General features: G+C 39.3%; 1 protein-coding gene across 16 annotated transcripts in view; it reads right to left on the minus strand.

Moving 5' to 3' along the window:
• STRBP (spermatid perinuclear RNA binding protein) overlaps nt 1–18,664 on the minus strand; it is a 74,969-nt gene that overhangs the window by 34,841 nt on the left and 21,464 nt on the right. For 14 of the 16 annotated variants that reach the window (XM_069771334.1, XM_069771333.1, XM_069771332.1 and 11 more), the window contains exons 2-5: nt 14,297–14,472; nt 10,729–10,946; nt 6,177–6,342; nt 3,366–3,510 (exon numbers count right to left, since the gene is read on the minus strand). In XM_069771334.1, the coding sequence (XP_069627435.1) occupies nt 3,366–3,510; nt 6,177–6,342; nt 10,729–10,946; nt 14,297–14,299 (532 nt within the window). In that variant the 5' untranslated portion in view covers nt 14,300–14,472. Of the gene's footprint in view, nt 1–3,365; nt 3,511–6,176; nt 6,343–10,728; nt 10,947–14,296; nt 14,473–15,948; nt 15,974–16,650; nt 16,708–18,664 lie in introns of those variants that run through there. The other 2 variants (XM_069771322.1, XM_069771323.1) reach the window with 2 other exon arrangements.

An 18,664-nucleotide genomic window follows, 5' to 3' on the forward strand; every position in this document is an offset into this window, starting at 1 on the left:
GAAAAACCTCATAAGATTTGTTGCAAGTTAGAATTACACGTTTTCCTACAGGATTAAGGCTACTTCCAAAGGTCTAAATTACAAGTATCTTGGAGAATTTTGCCAATTGCAAATTCAGTACTAGTGTCCTGAGCACCTTTTGCAGATGTTGCAGTCAGCCAACTTTTGGGTGCAAGATTCTATTAAACAGAAAGATGAAGAGAACAGGCAGTGAAGAGGGCGAGCAGCTTGCAGCAGGCTCCCTTTCGACACCCTCAGGAGAATGGCATGTTTCTTCATGCTCTGCCAGTCAGGAAAGTGAGACCCAATCAAAATTTTCAAATGCGATTGCAAAGCTTTACTTTTTTTCTTGTGGTTTTAATGAAGGCAATGATATAAGGAGTTTAATAAACAGTTAATAATAAAGCCCTGACATTAGCTCACACTGTGCAACACAGGACCAATCCTTCAGTAATTCTCTCCCCACTTGCTGTATGTATTCTCTTCACACAGTAGCTGCCAACTTCATTCATTTGCAGCCAGCCATACGAGGAGCATTGTCTTCTCTGCAGAAGCAAGGTAAATCTGTGGCTTGTTGCCCCTTCAATGGCACTTGGCACCTTTGGAGCAACACTGGCTGCATCTGCCCAGCAAAGGCAGCAGCAAAGTCAGAATGTTTATGCAGTAGTTGCTCAAGGAGCAAGGTTGATTTCAGCCCCACTTTGGTAAATGAGCTTGTTTATCATTACATAAGTTTGTTGTTACTGAGCATACAGTAACAACAACCGATTTGCAAGCTACAAGATTCTGGTCTGGAAAGCCCAATTTATGTTTGATGCTATGACTAAAAATTCAGTTTCTTAAGAAGTTTAAATTTTAAACTGATGCAAAATGCAGGAATTTTAGGTGCTTGACTTCTCAAGTCAACATGAGAAAGCAGAGCTTTATGGATAGCCATTTGTGAGAAACACTGAAATGCACACACACACTGGTCCACTATTTATTTTTGCTAACAAGCAGCAAAAACAAATAGGACAAACACCACATCTTAAACATGAACACTTTTCCAAAGAGGTGGGGACTGAGGAGAAATCCAGGAATGTTTTTCAATACATTCTGACATCAGGGCATGAAGGCACACACAGCATTCCTACAGAACAAATGGGAGCACTGATAACGAGGTCTGTTGCGCCTAACCTTGCTGGTTTGGTTAGAGGACAGATTAGTGCTAATCACACCGAACCCTGAAACCTTGGTCAGTTTCGCGCAGCCTCTGCTCCTCCGGAGCAGCGCCAGGGGCCAGTGGCTCCAGCACAAACCTGCGCCCGCACCCAGAACCCCATGGCCTATCTTACATGTAAGATGAAAGGCAAGTTGACAAGCATTTTGAGCTCCTTCGTTCAAAAGAATGTATGGAATAAACTCGAAACGGTTCTTAAAACTGCATGGAAAGTATATTTACATTTGGTTGGCATTATTCAGGGGTATTGGAAAAATATGGCAGTACTCTCATTGGAGATCAAGGTATTTTCACTGGACAGTTTCTCCGAGTATTTTCCCTTTATATTAGATAGGAAACTTTTTGGTCTTAATCCAAGTGAAAGTGAATTTGGTTGGAAATGTTATAAAAAAAGTATCCTCCCCAATTTACTTAGTGACATCTGCATAATGTTTCACATACCTTTGAAAAGGAATATGATAAATGTCTCTGTTCACTTGTGATGAATCAATGTCAAAGAACCTGGGCTTTAAAACAAGATCCATTACCCTATTAACTACCCTCATCACCTGTACAGAAATTATAGTATAACACCACTCTAAGAGAGGTAGTAAAACCATTTTAAGTTTTAAAAAAATTAGTACAGAATTTTGAAAAATATTTTAAGATACTGAAAACAAAATAGAACACCTACATTTTAAATATAAGAAAGCATAAAAATTCAAATCCTCATTCAGTTTGAGATGAATTCAAGAGTCCCTAGAGTTTACTGCCAAAACAGCATCACTTTTTGCAAGAAAATACTTGGACAGAAGCCTTTGTGCAAAACTGTATCCCCTTGTGAGACTCTTACAAATCCTTTACCATTCAAATTTGTTCTGCACTTTGTGCTCTTTCTCAGGAACATAGATCAGCTGCAACAACTACAGGGCTGATCTCAGCATCTTATGGGAAGTTGAAGAACAACTAAAGTAATACACAATTTATTTTTAATGGTCTTGCAAAAGAGCATGGTTACTAATTTGAGAATAAACAGTCATTGCAATTAGGGAATCTTTGCCATTCATCTGTTTTGTAAGATTTTTCTGCATCCAACTGCTGCCAAAGTGTTACATCTCATTTGAAAAGGGATCCTTCCTGCCATTGCCTCAAACAAAAACGAAGAGAAACTGACCAACATTTCTCATTGTATCGGTATTTCATGTGGGAGAAGGGAGTAAGCAAAGAACTTGTGGCAAGTCTAGAAATGGGAAAAGAGCGACAGGGAGTTCCCTAGCCCACATGGGCCCAGCTGCCTCAGTTGTCATGACAGAGAGTGGCCAGTTGGTCAAAGGTCTGACATCATCCAGTGGCAAAGTTTCTAGGGATAGGTTTGGGAAGCGGAAGCAGAAATTACCGACAAGATTTTAAAAATAAAACAAAGTATGGCTACATTTGCTCTTCTCTATTTCTCTTGGTTTGTTTCCAACCTCATTGGCACTACCAGTCAACATTCCTTTAACAAGGGGCATGTAACTATATTGGACATCAGGCAGTTAGGGAGAAGAAACAGAAAGAAACTAAGTTACAGTTTTCTATATCTATTTTGCTCTACAGACATGAGGTACAATGTTCAATTCAGAAGCAAAAGTGCTGTATTATAGCACTGTAACTTCAATTGTATCCCAGTTAGGAAATTCTTAAAGCTAGAAACATACACATACGTTTCACCAATTAATAAAAATTGAGGGCCAGGACGACATACTTGCGAGCTTTGCAGGAGAGGTTTTTTATTTTTTATGTAAAAAGAGAAACGATTTTATCAGTTTTTCAAGATACTACAAACCAATCCCACTTGACTGACTTAATTTGAAAACATGACTGTGCAGCGCTGGGGTGCTCAAGAATTACCTAGCAAGTCTGAAAGAAAGGAGAACCAAGATCTAATTGTATGTCAAAGTTAACACTGCAGGAATATTGCTTGCAAATGAAAACTATGCATATTTACATGAAAATTAACTGACTGTTGTCTTTTTAAGGCACAAATAATGTAACCTATGGTGGCAATAGCCAATCTAGTTAGTACATGATGCACAATTAAAAACCTACTTCCCAATTAACCCTGTGCTGCACAGTCAGGGCATTTAGATAGAACAGTTTTAAAAACAAGTTAAAACGCTCTGTGTACCTCCTTCCTTCTTCTCTGCTTCATCTCGAATGAGAGGGGATGTAAGTATCACCTTCAAAGTTAGCTTGGGCTCCTTTGTGTTACGAATAATAATAGCTGCCTCATTTACATGCTCCTCCACGAGATACTTCTCTTCTGTAAGTTTCTGAAAGTCACCAAGAAAGATTTCAAGAATCTCCCAATCAACTGAAAAACTGCAGAATCTCTGTATGCGCATATGCCTCTTACCTAATGAGAAGCCTACAAGACATTGCAATAACAAGTAAGGCCTTGCCTCCCTCATTAAAAACAAACAGAAAAACCCCAGTAACACGTTTAAGAAAAAAGGTCTGCAGCAAGTTTAATGAGAATACTAAGTAGTTCCACTATATTATCACTTCTTTTTTTTAAACTTTTTTAACAAAGGCAGAAGCTGACTTTCATAGCTGCTAGTATGCAAAATACCACAAGCAACTTTTGTTCTTAATAAGTACACACTTCTCTGGTAACGCTGCCTCTAAATGTAAAAGCTCTCACATGCAGTATGACCATCACAACCATAACTGTCAGTGCAAATGGATGACAGATTCCAGTGTAGGAGCTGCACCAGCTCACCTAGTCCATGTACCTGCCATGAAGTATGACCAGATATACCTTGGCTGTCTCTTAACCAACCCTAAGATATTCTTCAGAAGCCCTAGCAACAGAGATTTTACTACCTCTCCAATTAAGTCTATTCTGATTCTTAGCCGCCCATATAGTTTACATGACCTGTTTTGCAACAAAAATGCCCTTGCTACAGTTCCAATTACTTCTCATCCTACCTTTGGTAGTCATGTGAGATACTGAATCACTGTCCTTTTATAAATAATCATTAATGTCTTAAAACTTACACCTGCATTTGGTCTTGAGTTCTTCCAAACCAGCTAATTTTAATTAGGTGGTTTTCTAGGTGCTCATTCTCACTCAGCTGATTTTCTCCAATTTGTCCGTCCATCTCCCTCACTCCCTTTCCCCACAGCACTTGAAACTGGATTCAGGACAACACTGTCACCCACTTCATTCATTAATACCAGCCCCAGGAGAGATCCCTGACAATGCCTGGAAAATGTGATCTTCCTCTCTTGACAGCACACCAATAAATCGAGTGTTTTTTAAAATGTTTTCAATAAACTTTTTATTTCTTGCTTATATTTCTTTTGTAGATAATACTACAACTGCCTTATGAGTTGTTCCAGTAACATGCATTGTATCAGGGTTATCTCAAGTGATCTGTACCTGCAGGTCTTTCAGTAGTCCTTTGGGACCTCTATCAGTCTCCAGAAGTACAAAGATAACCACAGATGGTTCAGTCCTAAAGCTATTCCTTGTGAGTTTTTTTCCAGCAAGACCATATGGTTAGAACATATCTAACATAGATTCTAACATCTTTCCCTGTTGCAATCTGCAGTCCTCCAGCTCCTTTATTGTTGGAATGAAAATGTTTAAGCATCTGCTCACTAGTAGCCTTCAAAGAAGAAAAGCAGAAGCTGTTAACATCCCTGTACTTCATTTGCTCATTTTGTCCACTAATGGGCCTACACCTTCCTTCTCCCTCCTGTATCTGATGCATCTGCAGAACCTCTTACTATCTTTTATGCCCATGATAGTTGTAGATCGTTTCATGAGTCAGATTCCTCTTACCTCATCTTTTCTGTAATCCCTTGCCTCACGATACTTCCCCATACAATCTTGCCTACTTGTCTCTTGATGTTATTGTAGTCTTCACATCTTTTAAGTCTATTCTGCCGTTCTCACTTTTTTGAGGCATGCGCTAACTTTTCTTATCCCTTTCAACGCTTCTCATCTCACACCTCACTACAAACAAGTAAAATTTACTCTTTACTACTCAATAGATGCTTAGCATTTTCAGCTATGGGTAGGGCCACATCTGCAGGTGCAACATTATCTCATTAAAACAAGCCCTTTATGTGAACAAATGAACAGTGAGAACAAACAGCTGTCAAGAATGGTAAAACACATACTGTCTATGTGGAAATAAACACAAGGCAGAAAAGCGGATCAGGAGAAAAGCAGATCAAGTTTGGACATTGTTTGGGGAGAGGCACCTGCAGTGGAATACTTCAGGGCACAGGTTCTTGGCAACAGTGTATGTCAGTCTGGAAGCTGGACTGATTATTCAGACTCAGAACTCTGTCAAAAAGGTATTATCCCTAGCAGCTTTAAAGGGACCGATATTAGCTGTAAGTGCTGCCTACTGGATGCCAACATCAGAATTAAATAGCCATAAATAAAAACAAATTATGAGCTCATGATTAACATGAGCTAAAATGAGTGACCACCTAAAGCGACTTGTTCTCCCTTCAGAAGTACAGAAGTGTTTATCTCAGAACAGCCCAAGCAAAGCAAAGCAGCTGCAATGTAGAACTGAAGGTTCAGACAGGGGACAGGGGACAACAATACAGACTGATTCATATGCTCGAGCAGGGAAGATTTCTGGGACTGCAGTTTAGGTCACATGAGTGGTTGGACCAGAGAGCAAAAATCAGCTGGGTTAGTTACCAATTAGAAAGGTTAGCTGCCATCATAAGAAAACTGGCATCACAAATAGGGAGCGGGCAACAAGAGGAATAAGATGTTAAACCTTGTGAAAAACTATTTCATGTCACCACATTAAACATTGCACACACCCTAGATGTCATCCTAGATTCAAGGTGTATTTCTTTATTCTATACCACTTGTCTTTTTTCCTAGAACAAATTCCAGCCTTTACCCAAATACATCTTGCAGTGCTATCAGCCATTGTTAGAGTACTACCCTAAATTAACTCACCTGAATTTGAGCTGGGAGATTGTCTTTAACTATACATAACAAGGTCTTTGTGGGTTTTTCTTTGCACATGAGAACCAGCTCCAGATCCATATCATCTTTTATCAGCAAGCCCTTTGCAACCAAGCCAATTCTCATAACACCACACAACGTCCGACCACCTTGATCCCTGGAAATGAAACAATTTGGAGTAATTAAAATGGTATTTTCACACATTCGAAATAATTGTATTATCCTATCACAGGGAGGAGATAAATGGATGGGACTTATGACTGTGCTAAAGTGGTGTATCACTGATCAGGAAATGAAAAGCATAGGCTTCTTTTATGCAAGTAGCTCCTATGAAAAATTTAATTGAAGCACTGACTTGCAATTCACACAAACACAGAAGTTGCCTAGCTCAAGTCACAAAGCTTCACAAAGCTCAAAAAAGCCCACATTCACTATCTACCGATCTACCAAAAGAGTAGAATAATTAATCTAGAGGAGCTCTCTGAAAGCAATCCTGTTTTCAGAAGTGATCCAAGTTGTCTTTTAGTGATACTTCAACTTTAAACATGGCCGCACACCTTTTCAATGTTTCTTTTAGTTGATCCATACATTTAAACCTTTATCTTTAAATTATACAACCAAATTCTGAAGTTTTAGCCCATACTATAAACTGACATTTCAGGAAAGCTTCTAATTTCTAGAAGGCACAATTCCTTCAACAAATTTTACCAGTGAAACCTACAGGAATAGTGGCCTGACTACTAGTTTTTACTCTCCAGCTAAAGTTTAGGGGAACATTTAAAAGCCACAGTAAACAGCTTTCAAAACAATATAAGAACGTTTTTGTTTTGATTACTGGAAGAAAGACTGCAACAAAACACAGTTTAGGATTGCTCAAAAACATCAAGAAAAATGCAAGAAATGCATCTTTGACAGTTCAACACCAGCTATCGCCACATGATGCATCTCACACCCTGTGGCACCAACATCACTGTTATAAAACCCACAGAAAGCACGTAATCAGTAAAGGTGGTAAACCACCTCGGCCAGAAAGAAAGCATCCCTGTTCACAGCATTCTTACCATGCAGAGGAATGGACCGGATTAAAAAAAAAAACCCAAAACAAAAAACATCAAAACAAACCAAACACCAGTCCCACTGTGATCAAAGGTTATCACATAAAACCTAAGCTTCACTCAGAGGTATCTTCATCTAAGAACTTTACTGTCTTTATGTATTCTAAATGGAAAGGCAGGAACAGGTGCTTAAACAATAGACAGAAGAAAAGAAGCAATGACACAAAAACCGAAGTGGCAATCCCAAACTAGTTACCACCCTTGGCATAGCCAGAAGCAAACTAACAAAAACTGTTATAGAAGTAAACAACATCTCAACTTTCACCCTGGAACTATGCTACTTTAACAGTATCTGGATGCAAACATCTGAGAAAACACAAAACTCCTTTAGATACGGTTTGTAAGTAGCATAAAGAAATTTAAAGTTATATATTTTTCTACAATGTAAGCCCCTTTTAGCTTGTAAAGTGATTAGTAAAATAATTTGTCCCAAACAAATGCATAAATACACAAAATATTTTGTATGTTTAAATAATACACTGATGTTTCCAAAAACTGTACTCTGTAACAGAGCACAAGCATGAAAAATCCTGCACACACGTGTGAAAGAAAGGTTAGCCAATTGTCTCAAAAGTATATACTGCAGTCTTGGATTTTAAATTTTTTTTTCTTTTTTGAAGAATCCATTCTGTGCCTATTTTACCCACATCAGAAGACACCTAAAAACGTTGCCAGTAGTGCTAGGAAGTCACCAACAAAACATACAGCACACTGCATATCAAGAAAGACTGTTCTTCAGCACAACACTGAGCTTAAATACCTTCCTCAGGAAGATAACAAAACTTAATTGTCCATCTGTGGAGAAGCAGCCTATCAATCCACTACAATTATTCTCTGATGTCAATACAATCACTCTGTCTTAAACCAATTTAGACATTAATTTATTTAAAAATATTCATGTTTTGCTATTTCTATTTGAATACATCTCACACCAAAAAAAGTGACATATCACAGCTCGGTCTTACACAAAAATGCCAGTGATAAGATTTGTGTCTGTTAAATATTTATTAGGGAACACAGAAAGCCACAGGCATCAAAATAAGGGACCATTTGTATATTTACTTTTCCAAGGCTATCATACAATGGTCTTCAAGCTGCTGAACATTTCCTACATGGATCGGTGTATTCTGAGTAGGTAGTGCTGCATTTAAACTTCATGCAGAGCACGCAGTTTCTTTCAATAGCTCCCAAGCCCACAACCTTATCCTAGAGACAATCAAAGACATGCTTAAGTGTTAATAAAGAAACCTGTGGAAAAACACTACTACTACATGAGGAATTTTCTGTAGAATGCACAACACTGTTGGGAAAACAGATCAAGTCATGAATGCTTTCTGCTCCTCCTAGCCACACAAAATTCCTCAGTTAATATAGCACATTTTGTTTCTAAACCAAAGTGCATCCAGATAGTGAAGTATGGCAGGGCTTCTTACCTTATTTCCTGAATGCTACTCTAAAAATTTATGAGAGACTTGAAAATAACTAAGAACTACATTACTACAATAAAACAGGAAACAATATTTCACTTTTGAATTTTCAGACATACATCATTATGCATTTAGGAATAACTGAAAACTACAATGGTAATTGCTGTCTCTCTCATATTAAGCCAGTAAACTACATTTTCAGTTTAAAAACTGTTAGTCTTTCTGATTCAGAGTTGGATCTTCCTCCATTACCTGCACTGAACTGTATCTTACTCCAGAAGTATACAATATACGGTGTCTGTATTTCCATCTGTTACTGCTAGAGTAGGCTATACTTCCACCATCCCAAAATGTAAACAACTTAACACATACATTCTTTAACAGGACACCAAAAATTAAACAAGGCTTCTTGATAAACCTTTCACTGTCAGAAAACATAACAAATACATATGAAAAAGAATACATGTTCTTTATCTTAAGATCAGAACTTACTGGGCAAAGCCCATGTAGCAGCAGACTTCCTTAATATTCCATGCATCATCAGAAAGGAAACGGAAAGAGTCCTTTGACTACATCTCTAGTGCAGGTTATGCTATAGATGTAACCAGATTAAGTTGCAAGAAGTTCAGTGGAGATGTATTGTATCACAGGAAGAGCAGAGAACTGGAAGTCAGGTTTTTCAAGTCATAACAAATAGGCTGTTGGTCTCCTGGTGCTTCACTTCCTAATCTGTAACCTGGACAGATACTTACCTGAGTTGGAGAACATGTGAAACACATTATCCAGAAAGCACTGAAGAGCCGGAAGTGCCCAAGTTAAAAAGTTTTACACCAAGAAACTTAAAAAAAAAAAAAAAAAAAGGCAAAAAAGCAGCCAGTTGTTCCTGCTGCTTCCTCTATTGTTGGAGTTATGCTAGAACAACAAAACTTGGCACCATATCAGGGAGTAGACTGGGATATAGAGCAAACAGATGTTTCACTCGGGAGAAAACTACATAATTGTACCAGGTTTGGCTAAGATAGAGTTAAATACCTTCCCAATAATGTATATGGGGCTATGTTTTGGATTTGTGCTGAAAACACTGTTGATAACACATGGGTGTTTTAGTTATTGCTCAGCAGTACTTACACAGCATCAAGGCCTTTCCTGCTTATTCTGCTGCTCCACCAGTGAGCAGGCTGGGGGTGCACAGGAAGCTGGGAGAGGGGCCAGCCGACCCCAACTGACCAAAGGGATATTCCATACTGTATCATGTCATGCTCAGCAAGAAAAGCTGGGGGAAGAAGGAGGAATGGGTGGACATTTGGAGTTACGGCGTTTGTCTTCCCAAGCCACCATTACACGTGATAGAGGCCTGCTTTCCTGGGGATGGCTGAACACCTGCCTGCCGATGGGAAGTAGTGAATGAATTCCTTGTTTTGCTTTGTTTGCACACGTGGCTTTTGCTTTACCTATTAAACTTCTTTATCTCAGCCAACAAGTTCTTTCACTTTTACGCCTTCCGATTCCCTCCCACATCCCACTGGGGGAGTAAGTGAGCGGCTGCGTGGTGCTGATCTGCCTACGAGGGTTAAACCATGACAATAATGGAAGATAATGGATCCTTAGAAAAGTTATTTTGCTGGATAAGCAATAAAGTTTATAATTTGTGTATTAAACTGAAGGAGGCCCCCTAAGCTACATGGCTGTGGATTTGCATTCATGTGTTACAGGAACATATATTCACTTATAATTGCTGAAAGCTTTGACTGCTAAATGCAACTTCATATCATCACAGTAACATAAATAATGAAACAGAGAGCAACTGCTGCCCACATTGGGCTTATTACTATTCCCTGCACTCACCCTACGTGCTCCCACCTCAAAAAGTCCAAATATATCCACTTCCTTCTATGAACATTCATATGCAACAGAATCAAGTAACACTACAACTCTTATTTAAAAGGAGAGGAACCCATTCAGAGCAGTACAGTAACACATTATGAGGCTCAACTCACTCACTTGGCATTGCTTTCCGCAGCTTCCTCCTTTGCTTCCATATCACTCTCACATTTTGTAGACTTGTTCTTTTCATCCATCCAGTCAGAGACATGTTTAAGGGCACATTCTACTGTTGATACCATGTTCTGGACAGCTTCAAGTTCCTCTGGAGATGGATAAATGGTTGAATGTTTCACCATTACATGGCGGTCATCATTAGCAAAAGATCGGATAGATCTCTGTTATGAAGTGGGAAACAGGGATGGGAAAAAAAGAACAAGGTTATTGGATTATCAATAGAAAGACATTGCCTAAATGGGAATCCTCCCCGACAGATATAGGAAAGTGTTTTATGACAACCATTGCTTATAATCATGCAGGAATGATTTCTTATCTTTATTTAAATAATTTTTAAAAAGAAAAAAGAAAGAAAACAAACACCAGTGCAAAAATCAGCATTAAGCTGATAAAACATGGAAGACCTTAGGTGGGTTATGTGGCACCTAATATCTGATGCCTAAATTCAACTCTTCTAGAATCCTTTTATTGGCTACTAAAATGAATAGGCACATGTGGAGCACAGTTCATGTTTACGTCTACCAGGCATATCTGCAGCAATATTTATGTTTATGTCTACTTTAGGATGAGACAAATTGTGCTTTAGAGGTGCATTTCCCCACCAGCCCACGTGTGACTACAGAAGTATAGATTGGTGTATCAGATTAGAGGCTAGAGATATCTAAAAATTAAGCAAGCTGAATTTCATCTTTTGTTTGGTAGGTTCATCATAAGTGGAAGTTGTGACACTGTATGCATTAGTCACAAATCAGAAAATGGGAGAACTTAGGTCTAGGACTAGACAAAACTTCATACACCCATATACAGCTATGGGGATACAAAATAGGGTCAAGACCTGTAGGATGCATTACTCTGTTTGCAATGGCTAGAAATGGAGTTTCTACATCTTGTCCTTTCATGACCTGCCCCAAACCCCAATCTTTTTCTCATTTTCATTTTTTTTCCTCACTTCCCCCTGCTCTCCTGCCCCCCTCCCTCCCCTTTTCTTTCAGAAGAGGGCATCATCTGGCTGGCTAAGTATAAGGTTAGAGTGCTGAAGCAGGGGACAAAAAAACCCACCCGAGTTTCATTCCCAATTTCATTAAGCATCTGACTTCCCTCATCCTTTGACTAGCTTGTTTATTCAGATTAAGCTTTCAAAGCCAGTGAGAAATCACTTTGGCCCTGATCTTGCCTGAGGAAGCTACATCTCATGGACATACAAGCTGTGAGCAATATCAATGAAAGAAAGAGGGGCTTCCCTACCCTAGAATACTTGCAGAATTCAGGAGTTCCTATATTTCAGCGATCTTTGTTGGCTTGTGTCAACCTTCACAACTGGATAGCTCAGAGCAAAAAGAAAAGCCAGGGTCCTTATCCCAAAAGGTAACCTCATTTCAAGGTAGGGAAATTTAGAACACAAGTATCCCAGGGTGACAGCAGACTGGGTAAAGCATGGGGAAAGGAGAGCAGACAAGGAGAACATGGAGAAGATACCTATTTTGTAAAAGGCATTGATACTCTCCAAACACAACTTTGCATATTCTCCAAGTGCTGAATGCAGTCACCTCTCCACTATTTATGCTAGAGACAATGGCAACATACCTTAGAACAAGGCAATTAAGTAGCCATTCCTTTGTGGTTTTGTTACTGCTGCAGATGAAGTCATAGGCAATACATATTGCTGCCAGACACTTAGCAAACTGCACAGGGATTTACAAAGGCATGAATGAAGATGAGGATAGAGATAAACTGGTAAGAAAAGACTGAAATAATTTCTTAAAAAAAAAAAAAAAAAAAATCGAAAGAACAGGAAGAGATTAGAGTGCTAATTAAAAGAGTTTGCAGTGAAACTCAGAGTCCTGAGCAGTATTGTTGAGGAAGGTAAACTTAAGCAGTTGGGTAACTTGTGCTAGGAAACTTATGGTTTGCCACACACTATCCAGATGAGACTTTTTTGATCTAAACAATGACCCAGACCAGCTGCAATCACAGCACAGACCTCTGGCAAGAGTAGCTCTAAATCTTGTTCTCTATAGACACATCAATCACTGATGAAAGCCTCCCAGAACTTGGAATCATCAGCCAAAAACCTCTGTTCCTCCTAGACATTAAATACCTTAATTAGGTTTCATTTTTACTCCTACGTCATGGGTTTCTAACAGTACACACTCTTAATGACAAAAAGGGGTTGAATCCTTCTTAAGGAACTGGTCATGATTTCCTGGCTTATTGCATTCACTACATCCCTTCCATTGAAGGTCAATGTGACATCATTCCTTTCCTAACTTTTGTGCTCCTCCTCAGAATTCGGGTAGTAAAAGAAACTCATCAGTTGGGGTCTGGTATTATCCCCAGTACTTTCATAGGTTGCAAAATGCTTCCAGGAGGTCCCTCTTGTGGCTTATCTGCAACATGTATACAGAAAGAAGCTGCAGTTCAGCAGTGAAAATTGACAAGCTGGATTTATTAACTCACCCCCACCATCTCTTATCTCATGAAATATCAATTAGGGAAAACAGTAAAACAGGAACAAGAAACTCCTAAATTAGAAGACACTTGTTTTCTTTCCTAATGAAGAGGGACTGACAAGATCAATTCTTCATTACAATTTAGGCCAAAAATAATAGCAAAATGGGACACTATTTAAAATACAATATATTGACAACTCTGCTTTCTCAAGTGTTCTTCCTCCCTTTGTGCTCGGTAATAGGTAAAAGTCTTGTCTTAGATTTTTTTTTTATATATATATAAACACACAGCCTATCAGCAGCAATGAGCTACACAAATGTTAATGGTATTTAAAATTTACTGCATTTATTCTCATTTCTGTTCTCTCAGTAATAACCTTAGAGGACTTTAAAATACATAAATATGCTTAAACTGGTCTCCACAGGTATTTTTCAGGAACTGGGTAGGTTTATTGCCTTCTTGCGAACACATCTTCAGAATTTTACCATCACAATACTTCATACTTGCACAGCTTTACAAATTTAACATCTCAGGCATTCCCAATTTGCAACCAATACCAGGTAGATTAAAAATGACTCCTTACTTAAAAACAAATATACACCAAATATATTTGACTACACACATTTCATCTACTCTATTAACAAAGCGTGCAGAGAACCACATCCAATCACACGCACACAAATATGAATAATCAACACTTGCTTTTCTGAGGAAGGAGGTGTAAGGGGAGTATCAGCATTTGGTTATGCAATCTGCAAGTTCAAGGTCACTCGTGCTGTTTGCTACAGCTTGCTAATGCCAGTTTTATTAGAAAACCTTACGAGCATCCCCTTCATTCATATTTAATAATTCATGTAATGCAGGCTCACAAGACAACTCTCTGGTTTTAAGAGGCTGACAATATATCAAGCCTCATTTGCTTTGCTCAAAGCATGCAGTACCATCTCTAATTTAGTGCAAGGTCAGAAAATCCCCTTACTCTGGTTTTATCAGGCCCCATGCAAGACTGTCAGCAGAGAATATTTTTAATGCAACCCTATGAAAGGTGACAAATACCTACCATGGTTTGTTAGTGTTTCAGCTCTCTCTCCCTCCCTTTCTCCTTTTCCCTCCTCCTTGGTGTCTTTGCTAAGCACTGTTTTGCCTGACAGAACCTCTTCATAAGCCTCTCAGTCCCTTGACAGCTCAAGAGTTCATACAGCCAAGATGCTCTGGGAATCACTTTCTGCAATTCACCTGCAAAAGAGAGAAACAACTTGAAACCAGAAGAAACAGCATGTTAATTCCAATAAGTGTTCAATGCAGCACATTAAGTCAAACCACTGATTAAAGCAAGCAAGCTTCAAGATAGGGAGGCTGTCACTGAACCATTTATTCCTGAACAAGCAGATGTCACTGTGGAAAGCAACTCTTTGTAATGTGCCCACACATATGTAATGACTTTCCCATGCCAGTTAGAGCTTATCTCAGTGTGGTTTGTCAGCCACCTGGCAATCTAAGTTTCTGATATGAGTAAGATGGGAAATCCAATGTCTTAAATATGCTCTATATGAAACCAGCTCAAGAAGTCTCTATTTTTGTCGCATGCACATTAGGAATCAAACACGCTATATTTAATTATCAAAAAGTAATTATCTGTTGAAATCCCCAGTGCAGCCCTCAACCTGGAATGTGTCAGATGCTGTGCAACAAGAACTAAGACTTCAGGTGGCAATAACTCTAAGTTGTTATTTAAAGAGAGACGAGCGCATTATACCAAACTGAAGACGTAAGACTTGTGAGAATGTTCAGCTGACATCATCCACACCGCCTTTTCTGCCCTTGCACTGCATTTCACAGCACACAACATTTAAAAGATCCTGCAAGAGCAGCCCTCTTGTACTAAACTAGGAAACAAACACCAGCACTGGCAGCATAAGGAACTGCAAATGAATGCTCTGCAAGACAAGAGAAGAGCAGAATAACAGAGCAGGTAACATGAGAGAGAGGAAAGCATAAGCTCATTGCATAGCAAGACACTCTAGTCCTTGCAGAAAATTCCTGTTTTCCTTTCACCACACATATTGTTGCATCAGCTTTTCAGCAACGTTTTGAAGCAATTGAAAACCCAGTCAGTAAATTTCTGCAGACTGACACACACACTCAAATGTTTTCCTTTTCTCCTATATGCCAATCCTCCTTCTCCAGCAATATGTTGCACATTGTCTGTCAGAGAATCCTGACATTGTTAGAGATTAAAAGCATGTTTGGCAACAGCAGAGGGATAGGCGAGATTACTTGAAAGCTGAGTAGATGCTTAAACCTCAGGGGTGTGACAGGGAATAATTAAAATGTTGCATCCCATAGAGATTTGAAAATGCCAGGGGAAACACGACAACAAATCCTGCTTTACTATTTTCCTAGTTAAGAAGAAATGAAGCACGTTTACAGAACCAATAGCTTTGGCAGCAAGTGCCTAATAGTTTTTTGTTTGTATCTCACATCACTGAATTTAGGATGTAGAATTGGGTAAGACAAAAAGCAGCCAGACAAGAACACTGTGCAGGGGTCTGTCTGCTCCCGCAGCTAAAGACTGCCAAGGAATAAACCCCAAGAGAGTTAGATACAGTCATACTAAAAATACTTGGGAAAAGCAAGCTAATGAAAATCCTGAAGGACCTCACTTCTTATCACAAAGGCGATATACCATATCAAGGTATATTAACATTCTACCAAATTGCTCCCCAGAAGTGATCAAGGAAGGGGATGTTCTTTCACAGGACCAGATTCTTCTCTTCTGAGATCCTGAAAGCCAAGCAGAGGCAGCTGGGAGGAAAAATAAGCACGATTACTGCTTTGGCAGTATTTATTCTATGAGCTAGTCATAAGCTCTTCCACGCTTAATGGCCTTTCACCATCTCCAGAAGTGACCAGACTCTTTACAAGGTCTTTTTGTTTTGCTTTTCTGTAATAATAATATGCTTTCGAGTCAGCAGATGGCAAGCTAGAGAGACTTTTATGAGACATGTTTCTAGATCATCTATCTACTTCAAATTAGTCCTCTCCTCAGACTAAATTCCAGCTATCTTCACATACTCTTCTTCCCTGTGACTCCTACATTTCACATTTTCAGTTTGCTATCTTCTCTGGTAACTGTAACTTGGCAATTTCAGGCAGAGAGAAGGGCACTGGAATGTGTTGCTGACTTCAGCATATGCCCAGTACAATGTCTCTAGACTCCAAGCAACTCTACAGCCTGGCCTCCCTCCGAAGACTACTGCAAGCTGTTGCTTATCAGCTTGTACCATGTATTGAAAGCAGATGGACAAAGATAGCTGGCTGAGCAAATTCTGGTGCTTCAGTAAATTGCTGAGCAGACTGTTGGCTAGAGGGTAAGTCTGCAAACTACCTCACAAGCTCTGGAAACAGACATACCTCAGTATTCTGGATGTGCTGAATGCTTTTCAATGTTCTTTGAAAATCTGAAACAGACTGAAAATAAATGTTTCACAGCTATGATGGGAGTTAATCTTCTACTGCACAGATGAAGCAAAACCACCAATACCTCTCAATACTCTGCCTTAAGCAGGTAGTAACCATCTTGTTTTCAAGACAGGTGCAAGTTTCAGTGACAAGTAAAAGTTGTTGGATGAATGTATTTACGAGTTGGATTCTACCTGCCCTTTTTCTCAGCAGTGAATGACTGAGGTCAGGGCATATACAGCTAAATTACGAAAGGATCTTTATTATAAAACTCAGAGCTGGGGGAAAAAAATAATCCTGAAAGTTGAGTTGAAGCTGATGTAAAATGTCTTTCAATAACATCCTAAGAATGTTTCACAGTAATGCGCACAGGAGTGAAAACCTAATATAGTTCAGACTTTGAGAGAAAATTTTCAACAAAAGCACTAAACAGGAGGGAGTTTACTATAAAAATGCAGGCACAATACACAGAACAAAGTACATTTGACAGCATGCAGAATTAAATTAAGGAAAACTAAAATCAAATCTGCTCCAACCATATGGACTAAGGCAGCAGAACATAGCTCAGTACCAAACACATCAGAAAGCATTATGTGAAGTGAGCAGCAATTCCATAAATCCAACAGTCTCATTTTACTAGCAGGCTATAGCAGGATATTTGTCCCTGCATCCTCAGGGAAGTAACAGCTGATGCCCAGACTAAAAAGCAGCAATATTAAAATGCATGGTTGTCTTACCCAGGGGCTGCCACCCACACTTGCAAGAAAAATTTTAGGAAAAGCTACTAGCACTACCAAGACCTTCGTGACCTTGAGAAAGTCACTTTACCTCTGCATCATGTGGCCCTAAAGTGTAAAACGAGTAAATACTTGCTGTCTCCAAACCAGGTCACAGGGGAGCTGAGTAGAGTCTGCAGTGTGGTTTAAAGTCACTGGGGATTTGACACATTAGAAATGTTATTAAAACACCATGACAGTCTAACAATGTTTCCATTAAACATCCCATCCTTCACAGAGGAAGTTTATGCTTTGGCACAAGATAAACAATGAAAAGAATTTCAGATGAGGCCTTTGTAGTAGGATATATTCCTGCATCTGGCAGTTGTGTTCCCAAGAGACAGACATTTAAACAGCCAGAAGTAATGAATATGCTTAGCTACCTTTGAGTGCTTGTGAACAGAAAAGTGAAAAAGCAGGAGAAACAGGTACTTAGGCTCCACGGGGACTGAAATGCAACATCAGAATCAGGGAGCTATAAGCCTCTAGAAAGGAAGCATGAACTACATTTGGCATCCTGATATCCCCTCACAGCACTAAGTGGTACCTTGCATGGAAGTGTTACCAGCGCAATACAGAAGAGGAAACCAGGGCCACTGGACTCCAGTCCTCCAAACCCCCACTTCAGTGAGCTGCTGTTTAGGCACCTGGCCAGGCCAAGCAGAATACCATGAAAATTGGTTTTAAATGCTATATCAAGAAGGCACATGCCAAAAATATTCAGCTGAAGCATTAAAAACACCCTCCACCCTCCCAATCCACCCTTATACCAGTATCTGCCCATGAGAACTACAGTTTACAGAGCACACTACCCTAAAATCACTCAAAGTTTGTTAACAGAGCAGCAAGGACAACTAAGGTTGCTAATAACAAACCAGTGAGTATCTAACACAGCCTGAGGTGTATCAGACACAGTAATAGAAAAGAACTGGAATTTATATCCTTTTTTGTCACCCTTAAAAGTCAGAATAAGAGGCTTACAACTTTAAATTGGAAGTTAAAATAAACTTCTGCTTTGCATTCGGGAGACAGGTAATTTTTCATGACACCATACAAAGTGCTGCTGAAAATATGTTGTGTTTTTCTGCAGTATAATTTTATTGCTGGCCTTCTGCCAAGAGCCTTTCTGGCAGCATCTCCCACAGTTGGAAACTGTGTATCTGGGTCAGAAAAGACAAGCGCTTTTCAGA

The sequence above is a fragment of the Haliaeetus albicilla genome, chromosome 26 (assembly GCF_947461875.1).
Source record: "Haliaeetus albicilla chromosome 26, bHalAlb1.1, whole genome shotgun sequence".
NCBI lineage: Eukaryota > Metazoa > Chordata > Aves > Accipitriformes > Accipitridae > Haliaeetus > Haliaeetus albicilla.